This window comes from Ornithodoros turicata, chromosome 2 (genome assembly GCF_037126465.1).
Source record: "Ornithodoros turicata isolate Travis chromosome 2, ASM3712646v1, whole genome shotgun sequence".
Lineage (NCBI taxonomy): Eukaryota > Metazoa > Arthropoda > Arachnida > Ixodida > Argasidae > Ornithodoros > Ornithodoros turicata.
The window spans coordinates 124410165-124425428 of NC_088202.1; the positions used below are offsets into that span (position 1 = coordinate 124410165).

The following is a 15264-nucleotide window of genomic DNA, read 5'->3' on the forward strand; positions in this document are numbered from 1 at the left end:
TTCATGGGCTCCTTGAGTTACTCTGGCTCTTCCAGATGTGATTAATGCCAAAACTGCGAAGTACTGCAGTCGTACGCATGGTGGGCGTACCCAGGATTTTTTTCTAGGTTGGGTTATTGAGTTCTGTTTATTGCTTATCGAGGAACTAGTTAGTATTTTTGTGTGTTTGTGCTCTGCTTTATAGCTGAAAAGCCCCCGCATATTTATTTTTTCAGAAACGTATAGTGTCTACCACATGAAAACTAGGATTGGATGAGATACGTGAGCGTGGGTGTTGTCCTATAGACATGAACAATGCACAAAAAAATCGGTGCTTACAAAGTCAACTTTTATTTGGTGGATTTATCAACCCAGCATATCTGGACATAATAAGTTAAAAGAATAAAAAGAGGAACAAAGTCGTCGTTTACAAGAAGCACAAAGACAGTCTCCTATACATGACACAGACCAATCCATGAGCAGCGTTTTGAAAGGTATGATTAAATAAGTTGAAACGATGTAAACGCGGGAAAATACCCTGTCTTTTGTTTGCATATCATACACTGGTACCTCCTTCGCTATGTTTTGATTCCAGATGTCAGTCGCTCTGGCAATCAAAAGTCTATACTGTACACCATGATACCAAAGGCAAAAGGAATAGGCACAATAAAAGGCTATGTACACGGTGGTATATAATTCGGCAGAAACTGTACATAAACCGTCTGAATATTAAAGTGGAACAACGAGAAAAGCTTCTCGAGCTCCATGACCCTGATTTTTCCGATCTCTATATCATAAGAGAATAACAGCACCGTACCCGTGCGAACGAACTGCAATTCCGTGGTGTTTGAACAATATAGATACTGTTGCACACTTTGCTCGTATATGGCATTAACGACTGCTAGAGATCGGACGCACGTAACAGCCAGTATATTTAGGTGAGCGGTAGCGTGCAAAGCACAAAGCAATACAGTTACCTCTGTAATTAAATAATTATGTTAATACAATATTCTGAACAGCAATACTATAATGCCTTCTAACGCTTTACACCAAATACGGTTGGAGAGAGTGAAACACAAACTGGTAATAATTAGTATGAGTACGTCGGTATTGACAGTTCGTTCAGCACGGACACGGTTGTACATCACATGGCATATTTAAGTACACATAAGAAGGTGCTATACATCGTTTTTGTCTGTACTGACGCTAATGCCAACGATAAAACTATGAACGAGTGGTCCTCGGCGTTAGCATGAGCATTATAGCCGCGGTGCAGATTTGCAGGCTGGTAATGAACTATGTGATGTCCAAGAGGGCAAAATTAAACATCTACTGAGCCTGTTTAGCCTACTGGCTGCTTCGAAATATAGCGGCCACTGATATTGAAGAAGCGCGGTGTGAAGCAAATTGTACGGTATGTTTCCATTGTGTAACAAGCTGCCCACCCCGCATTACCGTATATTGAAAAAGGAGGGAATATTCTGAAGCTTGTATCCGGCGTTGCCGATTAAATGGTTGAGCGGCCATTTGCAGTGAGGCTTTTTTCCAAGGCGCAATTTTGTTAATTTCTTAATTAACGCAAATTTGTAAAGCGACAAGACAGCACTGTCTTAATTGTCGCCTCTTCAGGCATAGGCTTGCATTAATAATATACCCGGTAGGAAAATGTCGTTCTGTTTGGAAGATATTGTGCTGGATATTTTGCGCTTCATGAAAGTAGAGAGTAATTCACTTGGAAATTAGTTGGCGCATCGTCGACGTATCACGCCCAAAACAATATTCAAAGAAGTGAACATTTCCTCGGAGTTTCTTTTACGGACCTGAGGTTGTCTCCTGCACGTAAATGAACATCGTTCGATGCAAGCCGTTTGCTCTTGAGACTATTCACGAGTCGTTTTACTTCTGCTTGTAATTTAGATTTGGCAGCTTGAAACAATCCAGAAACAAAGTTAGAGGTAATCGAAAAACAGATTATATGTGTAAGAGCAGAACCTCGTCGAGGATGATCCAGCTCAACCTATAGACCTGTCCACTGGGCTTCCGCGCAGTCATATCCCTGCGGTCATTTTGCTACAGCGCCTCTGCGGCTGGGGAGGTTGAAACCATACTTCGGTCCTGGCTAGGGTATTCTACTTACCAGGTGCTTAGTCTGTTTCTACTAACTATTTTGAACTCAGGAATTCAGACTGTGCGTTAGCACAATCAACTCTATTGGAGCATGTAATGCAACAGACAGAGTGTACGAGGTTCGGATCTCACAATGGCCATATACAGCTTTTGATATCTTTTTCCAAACGTTTCACTGTTTCACATTAATTACATATATATCTATGTAGCACAAGTTCACGCGAGGTTTGTTGCTGCACCTCAGCATACCGGTTTCAGCAAATATATGTTATCGGCACACGTCACGCAAAAATTTGTACGAAATTCAAGGCTCAGTATTTGCATAAAATAATTTCGTTCACCCGGATCATCCTATTGGACCTGTATATGCATATGTATGTACCCTGTTGAAAACGTTGAGGCTGTGTACTATAATTCACTTCTATACCATTGTTGTACAAGCGATGTGGTGTGGTATAAGAAACTATCTAACACTCTTCGGCATAAGCTACACCATGAAGCCATGCAAAACTTGAAAAAAAGAAAACTGATCACAGTATTCGCGTGCACAGTTTGTCACTGGGTGAGACGTGTCGATGTGCTGAGAGTCTGAATGAGCTTCACGCTGAGAACGTTCAAACACATACACTGTACATACAGTCCGCCGTTGCTTGACCCACCAAACGGCACAGGAAATAACATTGCACTTTGATGAGCGAGTGAAGGGTTGATGAAGCGGATTAGGCCGCTATGTACGTCGGTGAACACTGTACAGGTGACTTTCTCGGCAGGGTTACACAGGCACTGCACGGTGTGCTAGGTACTTGGAAAAAGCGAGCAACAAAGGGTACAGGGCATTGTTGTCTTCGGGTATTACATTATTCGTTGTCTGCGTGCTAACATTACGTCGAAATGCACTTATCTTACGTCTTTCTGTCTGCTCCTTATCTGAAAATGCTACACACAGATACGTGTTGCGTTTGTTTTACTTCATAATCATAAGAGTAAGCGTTTAATCTCAATCAATAGCGAGTTTTAGCATACCGTTGGCAAGGTTATTCTTCCTATCGGAGGCAATCGCAGTCGTGTGTGACTCAGAATCTTATCCACTAATGGGTTCCGGTTGATACGGTTCGACAGTTCGTTCGATATACGGTTCGACGCCTACAGTTATTGTCCATCGCCTTGGCAACATATAGAGTATAAAGTGACCGTAACAACGATGCATAATGAAGAGAAACTGTGTATTGCTCGTCTTCTATCGATGGCCTTATAGAAAAGCTCGCTTCCTCCAAGCCCATTCCACTCGCCCGCGCTGTGCTGACAACCAACCCGTTTCCAAGCCTAAACATAATTCGGCTGAGACGTATTTATAGTATTTATAATTTTATATAATTTATTCCACTCGAAGCCCCAGAAAGTCCAGTCTGTTTCACCACTCAACGTTGTTCCACATGCCGGGCACGAGTCATTGTCTCACTGGAGGTGTGTGACCAGGATGCCAGATGCTATGAGCCGCATGCAGGCAGCAGTGCTTGGCCGCACGGAGGTCGGAGGGGTCGTCATCACTGACTGTCCTTGTGCTGTGGCGACGGAGGCGACATTTTTCCCGGCGACGATGCCTGGGAGAGTCTGTCGCCATCTGCAGGGATGAGCCCCTCCTTCATGCGCTTCTTCTGCTTCATGCGGCGGTTCTGGAACCAGATCTTCACCTGGGTCTCGTTGAGCTGGAGAGCGGTAGCAATTTCGATTCGCCGAGCTCTCGTCAGGTACTTGTTGAAGTGGAACTCTTTCTCAAGCTCTGTTAGTTGCTTCGTCGTGAAGTTTGTTCTACCCGTTCCGTTGGGACCGTTGTTGAAGCCATAGTCGGGCTTGGGAACTGCAAGGAAAGAAAGGTTGAAAAATAAGTACCTCGTACGGATATGTCGAAGGTGGCGGTTTGTGCCCTGGCGAACTACCTCTAGGGCATAGGGGCTGAAGTAATCTTTTAAGTCACTTGGTACTTTCACGCACCGAGCGTCATGGAACAGCTTGTCGCACCGGCTCGACCTCACGTTTTCTTTTTTTTTTTTTTCTACATTTATCTATGTATCTACGTTTTCATAGAATTGAAGAAAGGGACTGGTGTTTAATGTATTTCGCTAAAGGGGGCCAGACCTGTATTGGATGGCCGGATGAATGTTCAACAGCAACTGTAGCAGGCTGGCCCACACAATCGGCCCTGCAACGTCTCTGTCAAATCATTCGCATTCTGTATTTGGTATCTATGTGAGGCTGCAGAAGCGACCTTTGAATTTTATGTGTCAGTCTTTCTTTCGATTTGCGCTCCCGCTTGTATCTTCACGTGCAGTGATTGTACAACATGGTACACATGCCGCCGTCCCTTTTGCTCCGTAGCTATATACATATAGGACTGCACATCAGAACAAATGAATCGCTGGACGTTAACAGTTGCGTTCCTTCGTGGTAATTGTCACGGTACGACTCACATTAAAAGGGAAAATGTCGGAAAATGCACTGGAAGGACAGAACAAGATTCAGTGTTTTGTTGTAGCTCCAGCTGCAACTATTATACACCGTATCGTGTTCGCAATTAAGACTTCAATAAGGATTTTCGCAGAGGTGTTCAGAACGACGTTCATGATGAAACTTCGAAGCCCGCATCGATATTTACACCTAGGAAATCTCGACGCGTCGCATCGCATCGAACGTCAAGCGGACTGCGCCCGTTGCCCTGGACACAGGTCGTCGATACCGGCGGCTTCTGTGCACATATACTTGGGTCGTACACGAGCAAATACATGGGCGAATGCCATATTGTGGCAGCACAGTCCCCCTGGTCGATAATGTGTGCAACTTCATCGCAACAGATTGTGTTCTTTACAATGGTGTGATACGGGAGGCAGGTCAGCAACATCCGAATTCTCTGGATCAGTCATTACCGGACGTGGATTCAAGACTTGGATACATTACGGTATAGACATGTAAGAATTTAGTCAAAACTCAGTGAATCAATGTGAGTCATTTCAAAAAGAGCAAGTGGTGGCATGCAGTACATAGTACATGCAGTACATGTTTATATCAGCTGGAATAAAATGCGGATAGGTATTCGCCAGCAGTTGGTTGCTTAAGAATAATGTACATCAACCTGCTTGCTTCTATGTGGCCTGTTCATCTACAAAGGTAGCTACAACAGTAATCGATTCTTCCTCCTTCCCTTTCTTTTATTATTACTTGCTATGATTCTTGCAGGTAGAGTGTCGCTGGAAAAAGTCCACGGAATGCGGTCTGACGGACGATATGTGATTGCGTGCTTTTGATGCGAATCACTTGGCAGTACTTATATTGCGCTCGCATACTTGGCAACTATCACATAAGAGCTTCTAAGTCACCGAGAAGACGTATGGGGTGCAGCCCTTGGCAACCAAGCTAATTCGGATACACTCTCGTAGGTGCATCAGTTTCTCCACACGCCTTATTGCTGGTGTGAGAAGCGGTAGAACGCATTCTTTCCAGCTGGAGTCGTGACGATGCCCACTCGGGTGTGGCCAACTCCCCCCCTCCTCCCCAGCTACAAGGTGGCATCAACCACACAGCTAAAGTCTGCACACACACGCGCGCACACACACATACATGCAAAAAAACTGGATTGCCTTTGAGCTGCCTGCATTGGGATTGTCTTTACGACCATAATAGGTATTTGCGGGACGACAGTGACTATACGTCCTGATGGCGGGGCTTCAGAACACATAATCGACGTATGTCTCCATCCCAGTAACCCAGACGGCGTAGTTAGTGGTGGCTCACGACAGGGATGAGGTTCCAGTGTATGCGTAAGAAGCAATGGTAAGTTTTTCCTCGTCGCTACAAAACAATATGAGGCAACAGGAAGCGATGCAACTACTCCGATAATTCCAGCGATACAAATAAGGAGAGATTGCGAGAGACTGGACGCTCTAATGTATAAATATGTATAAATTTCTCCTATGATGAACAGTGAACATGAACAGTCCTTATATACATATATGCATACGCGATACAATTCGTAAATCATCTTGTGTCAGAAAATAATGACCGCAGGAAAAACAAAGAGAGAGAGAGTGAGAGACAAAGAACGAAGCGCAAGAGTACGGATCTTTGACGTGCTATAAGCGGAGATCAGAAGTAACGCATTACATTGGAGTAATAAGTTATGGTAACGCATTACATGGGAGTAATAAGTTATGCCAACGCATTACATGAGAGTAATTGCGTTACCATAACTAATTACTCATGTAATGCGTTGCCATAACTTATTACTCCCATGAAATGCGTTACCATAAGTTATTACTCATGTAATGCGTTGCCATAACTTATGGTAACGCATTTCATGGGAGTAATAAGTTATGGCAACGCATTACATGAGTAATTAGTTATGGTAACGCAATTACTCACATGTAATGCGTTAACATAACTTATGCTAACACATTACATGAGAGTAATAACTTATTACTCCCATGTAATGCGTTACCATAACTTATTACTCCAATGTAATGCGTTACCATAACTGTTACATGTGAGTAATAAGTTATGGTAACGCCTTACATGTGAGTAATAAGCTATGGTAACGCATTACATGTGAGTAATAACCTATGGTAATGCATTACATGTGAGTAATAAGTTATGGTAATGCATTACGTCTTGAAGAGTAGTAGTAATGCCATTACCTTTTTGCCAAGTAACGCGTAGTGGCAATACGCATTACTCAGGATTCGGGAACAACATTCCTTCAGTGAATAACTCTAAAGAATTGTGAGAATTGTGCCGTGTAGAAGCTGGAAAAATCCCTGGACTCTTGTATCCGTCTTTTACAATGACAAGAAGGTCAGACTCGTGCCCATGGAGAACACACCAAGGAAGGAGTATTAACATGTAGGTTTACTCCTGTTGAGGTGCCACCTATAGTTTATGCACCACCTTTATTTTTCTTTCCCTATACGTCACTGTTGGGTCGAAGGAGGGCGAAGGTAACCGAAAGTAGCCTGTGTACGGCTCAAACAAGTGACAAAGTAACACGGGAATGGCTATTTTCGATATGCACTGCGTCAAAGATAAAAGGTCACGGAAAAAAAGTACGAGAGACTTGCGCCGCCGCAGTCCCATATGTATCATGTGTCCGATGAGGAGTCCTCGGATGATGCCGTCTTCAAAGTGAACAGGCAGCGTCTCACCCCTTCTGCGAGTTCGAATGTTGGAAATCCAAACCATGGAATCCCCACAATCAGGAACATGTTTGTACAACATTACGCCGCCATTTCGTCATCTGCTTCAGCTGAACGAGTGGTGCTTATTAAAAAGTTTTTTTTGTTTTTTGCGAAGTAACGCAAATGTCATCTCGTTACTTATCAGAAGTAATGACATTACTAACGCATTACCTACCACACAAAAGTAACGAGTAACGTAATGCGTTGCCTCTTCAAAAAGTAACGGTAGTGCGTTACAGAATAAACGCAATTTCCCCTGCACCTCTGACAGCATACGCTGCACGAAGAAGCAAACGACGTGAGCGCAACACCGCAGCTGAAACACTTCATCAGTTTGCACAGCCAACACCTCAACTTTCTAAACTTACTGCTGCGAGCGCATTTCACTTTCGACAGGCACGCACAGGGGCACGCAGAGATGATGATAAGAAACTATTGTCCGGCTGGCCCTGCCTTTTCGTAGTACCCTGTTTTTACAGTTTACTTTCTAATTACTATGACTCGAAAAAATTTCTCCTTTAATCCCCCTCATATTATCGAGCGGTGTGCGGCAGAACACCGTACCCAGCGAAAGAAACATACTTTCACATGTGTTCGTTACATCTCACTGCTCCAAAACCCTCTTTTACGTCCGTGTCACTGAGCAATACGAGTTTCACCGAGGCACCCATGGAAACATGTTTCTACCGGCGCGGCCTCATCCTTTTTCCATTGAGTCTCAGTGGTGCGGACGACACTTATTTTGTGTCGCGACATGTTACCCCTTTCTGTCGGCGTGACAAAGAAGACTTGCCAGGCCGCGTTTGAGTGTGCGGCCAACCGTCTGCGGTTTGCTGCTAATTCGGTGACCGCGGAAGCAAGTCGGTCGGGGAAGGGGCAACGCCGTGCAGGCCTCAGAGCTATTAATCAAGGAGGAGATTGCTGGCAATGAAACACTTGGATGCGTTCTCGTAAGCGAATAATTAATCACGAAATTTCTTGAGGGGAAGGCTCCCTTCACCTTCGCCCGTGCTCGAAACGAGGACTCCTCTGGAAATGGGGGTGCCGAAATGGGCGTACTCATCGTAATCAGGCTCTTATATATGTGTTGAACTGAATTGATTAAGCTAATAAAGCACGGTATAAATGTCTCAGCGGTGTATTTTACTTGCTGTTGTTTCTATTCTTCTTCTTCCTTTCTTATTTTATTTATTTTATTTGTCTATTCATTTTTTTTTTTTTTTTTTTGTGGTTGCGCCACTCATTTACAGTTTGGTAAGGCACCTTGTTGAATTTCCTAAACAATACCTCGCTGTGCGAATATGTCTTGCCGGTGTTATACGACCGTGGAAGCTCCCATTCCCAATAAGAATAGGCATACGTATTTAAAAATAGAAGCGAAATTGTACGACGATATCTGCTGACAGGATGGCGAAAGAAAAGTCCCCAGCTTTCAACAGAGAAGGCGTTTTCAATTAGCTGTTGATATCGGATGCAAAATGTAGCAAAGGCAAACGTTCGGAAGTCTTCCAAGATAGTTCCTGAACGCAAAGAATGCGAAGATGCGATACGCATTATTATTCGGCATTATCTCGCGAGCGCATGCTTCAAATTCGTGAAACAACGGAGTACCGTTTTATTAGCAGCAACAACACAATAAATACAGGCACTGATGAGGAGTGCGGCAACTGAAAGTAACTTTGTGGCTCACCACCCAAGGACACACTGATTATATACTACGAAATATAAAATGATGAGGGCTGATGAGCTACTACATTTAATACCTTGCAAGTACGACATGAACCTGTCATGGCAGTGGAAGCACTTGGAAATTTGATGATATGTTCTCTTGATTTATGCTAAGTAACGCAATATTAGGCTCTAAAATGATGCATTTCCCATTCTAAGACATTTCACCTTAACAAGCACAGGCGGAGATGTCCAGGCAGAATACTTCGAGTATCGGCAGGGTATCTGATTTCACAAATTTCGCCAGGTCCGAAGAGTTGACACGGTGACAGGTAAACTTCGACAAAGAGATCCTATATCCTATCCTATCCTATACACAGTGCCATATCCTATATACAGTGCAAGTTTTGGCAGTTGTGTTTGTCCACGTGGTTTGAACAGAGGTACCGCTTCTCGCAGGACGTCATTGTACCTCAACCGATATTGTGATCAGCGGGTGGTGGTGGTGACGAGATCGGTTTGCCGTTGTTGCCCTCACTCATGTGGATAGCGTCACGACTGTAGCCGAGATTAGATGAGATATGATATGACATTCTTCGTTTATAGAATGGCATACTGCGAACTAATTCAAGCGAATGTGAAGAACACTCTTAAAGAAAAAGGGCGTGTTGTAACTCCTTTTTTGGAGAGTACAGCCTTGCCACATACATACTGTAAATGTACACTCCCTTTGGAGTGTACATTTACTCTTCATTACCCTCGTTAAAGAGTCTCAACACTCTCTTCACAGCTATGAAGGGAGTGAGGAGACTCCTTAAAGGGAGTGATATATGTGGCAGGGGTATACTCCCCAAAAAGGAGTTACAACACACCCCTTTTTTAAGAGTGTTGTGCAAGCGGATTCTCTCTTATTGCGATATTACGCTCTCCATAAACTTATAACACAGAGATTTTTTTTTTTCAAAGGAGAGACGTTGGGTTTATTACACTTATATTAGAAACTTTCAGGACATGGGCTTGATCATTACACAACTGACATCCTTTTTAAACAGTGTACGTCACGGTCCGTAAACGAGCGCTGACCTGATTATTTGTAACATTTTATATCCATGCGTTCTATAGGTTCCCAAGCATCAAAATATATTGGCTATATATCGGCAATACTTGTCCAAGATTGGACCAATATTGGACCGGTATTGCCAATGTTCAGCCGATATTGGGCCAAGATGTTGTGCTGCTTGGGTTGAAGTGGTGGTGGTTGAGGTGGTGGTAACAGCTTGCCGTTATTGGCCTCACACCTGTGGACATCGTCACGACTGTAGCTGGAGATGATGATGACAAGAAGATGGATATAGGCAGGTATAGGGAGTCTCGGTGGTTTTGTGAGCCTTCCGATTAGAAACCCGAGTTCGGCCTGAGTGATTATATATAGAGGCCCCCAAGACAGCCTCGTTACCCAAAGAAAGCGCCCTAAATTCTGGGCCCTCGTGCGTCTCCCGGAGAGGCGCGCTGCCGTTGGGACGTGTAAAATGGCCTGCAAGGTATCGTTCTTGCAGTCTGCAAGAAATTTTTGGCGCGCCACTTCGTGTGCTCGGCAGTCCTTTATAGGATGTGCTCGATTGTATCAGGCTCATGGGAGCGTCTGCAATTCGCATCATCCACAGCGGCAATAGATTGATTGATTTTGTAGATATGGCGCCCGTCCCTCGAATCAATACCTGTTTTTTTTTTTCTTATCAGAATGAAATACGTCGGCTTTTGCAGCCACACTTTCTGCCACTTTGGAGGATAGATGGGGTTTACTTTATTTAGAGTCTTCCCCACTGTACCGAATACGCACACATTCCGTGCAGAAATCATCCCGAAAGCGCGACATGCTTAACGCAACTTCTTGTACCACATAAAGTGACTCATCCTTTGACAATAAAAGAAGTAACTGCACTTCGTCTTTCTAGACTCTAGAGAGGGGAGGACGGTGCAGCGGAGCCAGTTGGTGCCGGTATTCATTGCAAACTGCCTATGGGTTTATATGCACAAAATACTAGAACCACCTCAATAATGTTACTCGAACTGCATGACGTGGAAGAACACTCTTCACTCTCTGTGCACGATTCCCCCAGGGAACTTAGAATGCGCCTGGCTTATCCCTCAGATGTGGGCGTATACCGACGTGGTGGCCTCTCCCCATAACCATTGTGAACGACTCCTATGCATGCACCCAACGACGCTATACGTCCAGAGCTTCAGCCGTCTATGCTATAAAGCGCGAATAATAACAACAGCAACAAAAGTATGATTGCATCTTTGTTCGTTGCTCCAAACCCGTTTAAGTGCGGTAGATATACAGGGTGTCCCAGCTAAATGCGAACATATTTCTTGAAAATATATATATCACTTTATCCCAGACGAAATCAATTGCAATATGGCATATGCCAAAGGACACTCCTTAGGAGGACATCAGCACAGTTTTAAGGCAGTGTCTTAATTAATTCTTTAATTATAAAAGCTACGAAGTTGTCCCAATGAGAACGTCTGGTGCCTTCGGTTACCTGATACAGAGCCGTTTTCAGAACAAAAATCCGTTCGACAGATCTTCCGCAAAAAATTCGTGAAGGAACGCCATTTTTCCCGTTATTTTGTTCATTGCGCATCTTCGGAGACGCGTTTTTCCTTCACCCCCAATGTGAGAGGGTGAAAGAGCACACAATCACCTCTTGCGCCCTGGAAAAAGATTAACAGAAAACAGAAAATGCAACCCAAGGTAAGGGCAGTTCCGATAGACTCACCCTATACATTTGTTTTGTTTCCGCAAGTTAAAGCTAATATTCGACGCATGATCCGGCACTGTGCTCCTTCACCCTCTCACATTGAGGGTGAAGGAAAGACGCGTCTCCGAAGATGCGCAATGAACAAAATAAAGAAAAAATTGTTGTTCCTTCACGAATTTTTTGCGAACGGTCTATCGAACGGATTTTTGTTCTGAAAACGGCTCCGGCATCAGGTAATCGAAGGGACCAGATGTTCTCATTGGGACAACTTCATAGCTTTTATAATTAAAAAGTTAATTATTGAAAGGTAATTAAGACACTGGCTTAGGAGTTAGCTAATGCCCTCCTAAGGAGTGCCCTTCAGCATATGCTATATTGCAATTGATTTCATATCGGAAAGAGTGATAATTAAATAATTCAAAATATGTTCGCATTTAGCTGGGACACCCTGTATAAGGTCGGCTGTAAATTTTTGGCCACGTGTTCAATGTGACGTTGTCCTGTAGTGCTACGGACGGACCTACACGGTGGTTGTCCCTATAAAGCTATCGTTAAAGAGATGCGAGTAAATTCCGACCATACACGTCGAGGCATGTGTACTACAACATTTGGATGACGTCGATAACATATAATATATAGATATTAGCGACATACGTATGGATATGTCACCGCAGGAGTTGCGGTCCATTATGGAGTACATCACTATAAACATTTGAAGTTTGCGCTGTTTCTTTCACGTTATTCTCGTCTGTCCCGTCCTTCTCTTATATCGCAGTTCCAATTGAAGATGTGGCACCAACTAGCCCAAAGAAGAGCCTTGCGCCACGTGCAGCATGTCGCCACACTAGTCCGTGTAAATCGTGTTTTCGTGTAAATCTACTCCAATCATTATTATAGGAGCCATTTTGCCACTATAACGAAGAAACACTGCAGAAGAAAGTACCGCTGCCCCCTACTGCCAGGAGCACGTCTGTGACGATATAGACCGACGAACATTGGCCACTTATCTTCGACGATACTTATCTACGATAATATGGCGATGATATATCTGTAAAACATATATATATATATATATACGACAATGAAGTGGCTGCTAAAATATACACTTTCTTCGAAGGTAAGACATTCCAAAGATAATGTTTATGGCATAGAAATGTTAAAGGAGCAGTGAGGTGACATTTAGCATGTCTGGAAACCCTGCCTCATCAGTCAAGCTGTCCACCAGGAGTCACCATGCAAAATATTTCCGCTCTGCGGTGTATCTACGTAATCAAATCGACGAAAACAGTCGGAGAAAGCAGCCGCGGACGGCCGGCACGATCCTCGCGTGACGGGGAGAACGCCATCTCTCTCTCTCTCTCGTGTCTGAATTCTTTCCATAAAAATAAGAAACAATCAAAGCAAAACAATGTTACTTTTAAACTCGTAATGTAAGAGTTCCTGCCCGAACTCTTTCAGTCCAGAGCAATGTAAACAAACAAACAATCAGGCTTTCGACGAACTCCGGAGGCGCTAGTTTTAAAAAGAAACGAACAAACGTGGTTGGTGGATGCGAAAGATTCGATTCGCCATGTTTTGGGCACTGGGATTCGGATTCCCGAATTTCGCATCCGTGCCTAGGATTTGAGGATTTGCAGATTCGATTGGTCCGTCCTCGATTTTTGTCATTTTCTGAAGGTGCTCTTTCTTTATTTTTCCAACTAAAGTTAGTAAGAGAAATTCGGAGCCAGCCAAGCCACACGAGGAGGGAAAGGGTTACAAGCCTTACCCACGGAACAAACACGCGCGGTGAGTGCGGGAATCAGAGCTATCTTATCAAAAATGAGGTCATCCGACGGCTTGTAACTCTTTCCCCTCTCGTGTGGCGTGTCAGTGTAACCTCCTTTCTTCGCAGCTTCGCGCCCAAAATAGGAGCCGTCAAAAAAGAGGCGGAGTCAAGGGCTCATTTCCACGGATTTTCGGCGAATTTATTTCGGCAATTGCCATTGCATTACGAGTGGGATTATGTGCTATACTGAGTAAAATGACCACGGGAAACCCATTTCCGCAAAGAAAACGTTAGGTTGCCTTAGGAAATTTCGGAGTTCAATTCAAGAAATTAACTTTCCGTCAATTGAAATGAAATAAAAATGTTACCAATACGTGGCAAAAGTTATTGGCAGAAAAAAATTCCTTGACCGCATGTCTCTCCAGGGCCTACGTTTTTTACTATGAATTTCTATCATTGTTGGTGGACCACCCTGTATACCTGAGATTCCTTCAGGGACACATACATAGACATGATGCTTTGCCTGAATATATCCATTTCTGTGTTATTACTTCAATTATGTGTATTGATTTCGAATAAACTCTATTCCACTTTATTTCGTGCCTGCCACTCCGTGTCTAAGCCTTTTAGTTAGGGTCCCACGCAAAGTATTAGCAACGCTGAAAACAGAGTAGACTAAACGTATATAGAGACAAATAAAATACCCAAACAGATGAGACGACGGATAAATACGGAGCAATATTGGCACATTGGCGTCCATTGCATGTATATTGAGCAGACGTGTTTCCTTGGGTATAGCAGTTGCATTACATCAAAAAGTTATTCTAGTTACTTTCGTCGTTGTCGTTTGACATGGACTTTTTATGTTTGTATTGTGAGCTCTTATTGTAATTTCTATATTCTGTCACACGACTGCTCAAAATACAAATTGTTTGTCATGGTAGTTGTTCTTGCCCTTCCGTTTTCTGTATTCTTCCTTTCTGATGAAGTAGGTATTTACTGCATGAGATAGGACCTGATATGACGTCATGTACTGGCTGCGTCAATATGTAACGTTCACTTTATTGGTGCTGATAGGCCCCGCAACTAAAAAAACATAGGAAGAAGAAACGCGTTGAATGAGATCAAGAGGAAAATTACAGACCTGTGAACGCATTGCGCATTACTCTGCTAGCCCTGGCATTCGCAGAGTCAGACAGACGGTGACGCAATGTAACCATTAGAGCGGTTCCTGAAAAGCTTCCTTGTTTTACCTCACATATCATAGTTGCTTAACGTTTCCGCATTGTAGCAGCTGTGAATGAACAACACAGCTTCGAAAGGTAGTAAGAAGAAAGATAGAAAGGCTCAGTCCCTTCGAGCAAAAGTGATATTTTGTCTCTCCTCTCATTCCTTCCGTTCATGCCGTGTCATCCATTATTGCACGGTAGCCTTGTACGCGCAGCAGAATATGTCACGTCTCGTTTGTGAGGAAGGGCTTAATTCGCAGTTACGTATCCCTCACGTTGTGTTTGACACACAAAGCGACGAGTAACTACATGAAGCTAATCCGTACGAGCTTCCCTGTTTCTGACATCTCTTTAATCACAATCTTGTCAAAACATTATGATGCGAAATCGACATGCATATTGACGAGTCAGCTCTCTGGACGCACAGAAAACCAGATTTGTACACGTTGCCGAAAAAAAGAAACTAAACACTGTTACTCGTTGCCACGGGGGAAAAAAAAACA

The 15264-nt window shown here is 43.6% G+C and overlaps 1 protein-coding gene across 2 annotated transcripts in view; it reads right to left on the bottom strand.

Annotated features, from left to right (window-relative positions):
* Nucleotides 1-311: 311 nt before the first annotated feature.
* LOC135386054 (homeobox protein Hox-B1a-like) overlaps nt 312-15264 on the bottom strand; it is a 96400-nt gene continuing 81447 nt past the window's right edge. For both annotated transcript variants that reach the window (XM_064615778.1, XM_064615777.1), the window contains one exon: nt 312-3964. In XM_064615778.1, the coding sequence (XP_064471848.1) occupies nt 3651-3964 (314 nt within the window). In that variant the 3' untranslated portion in view covers nt 312-3650. The remainder of the gene's footprint in view (nt 3965-15264) is intronic.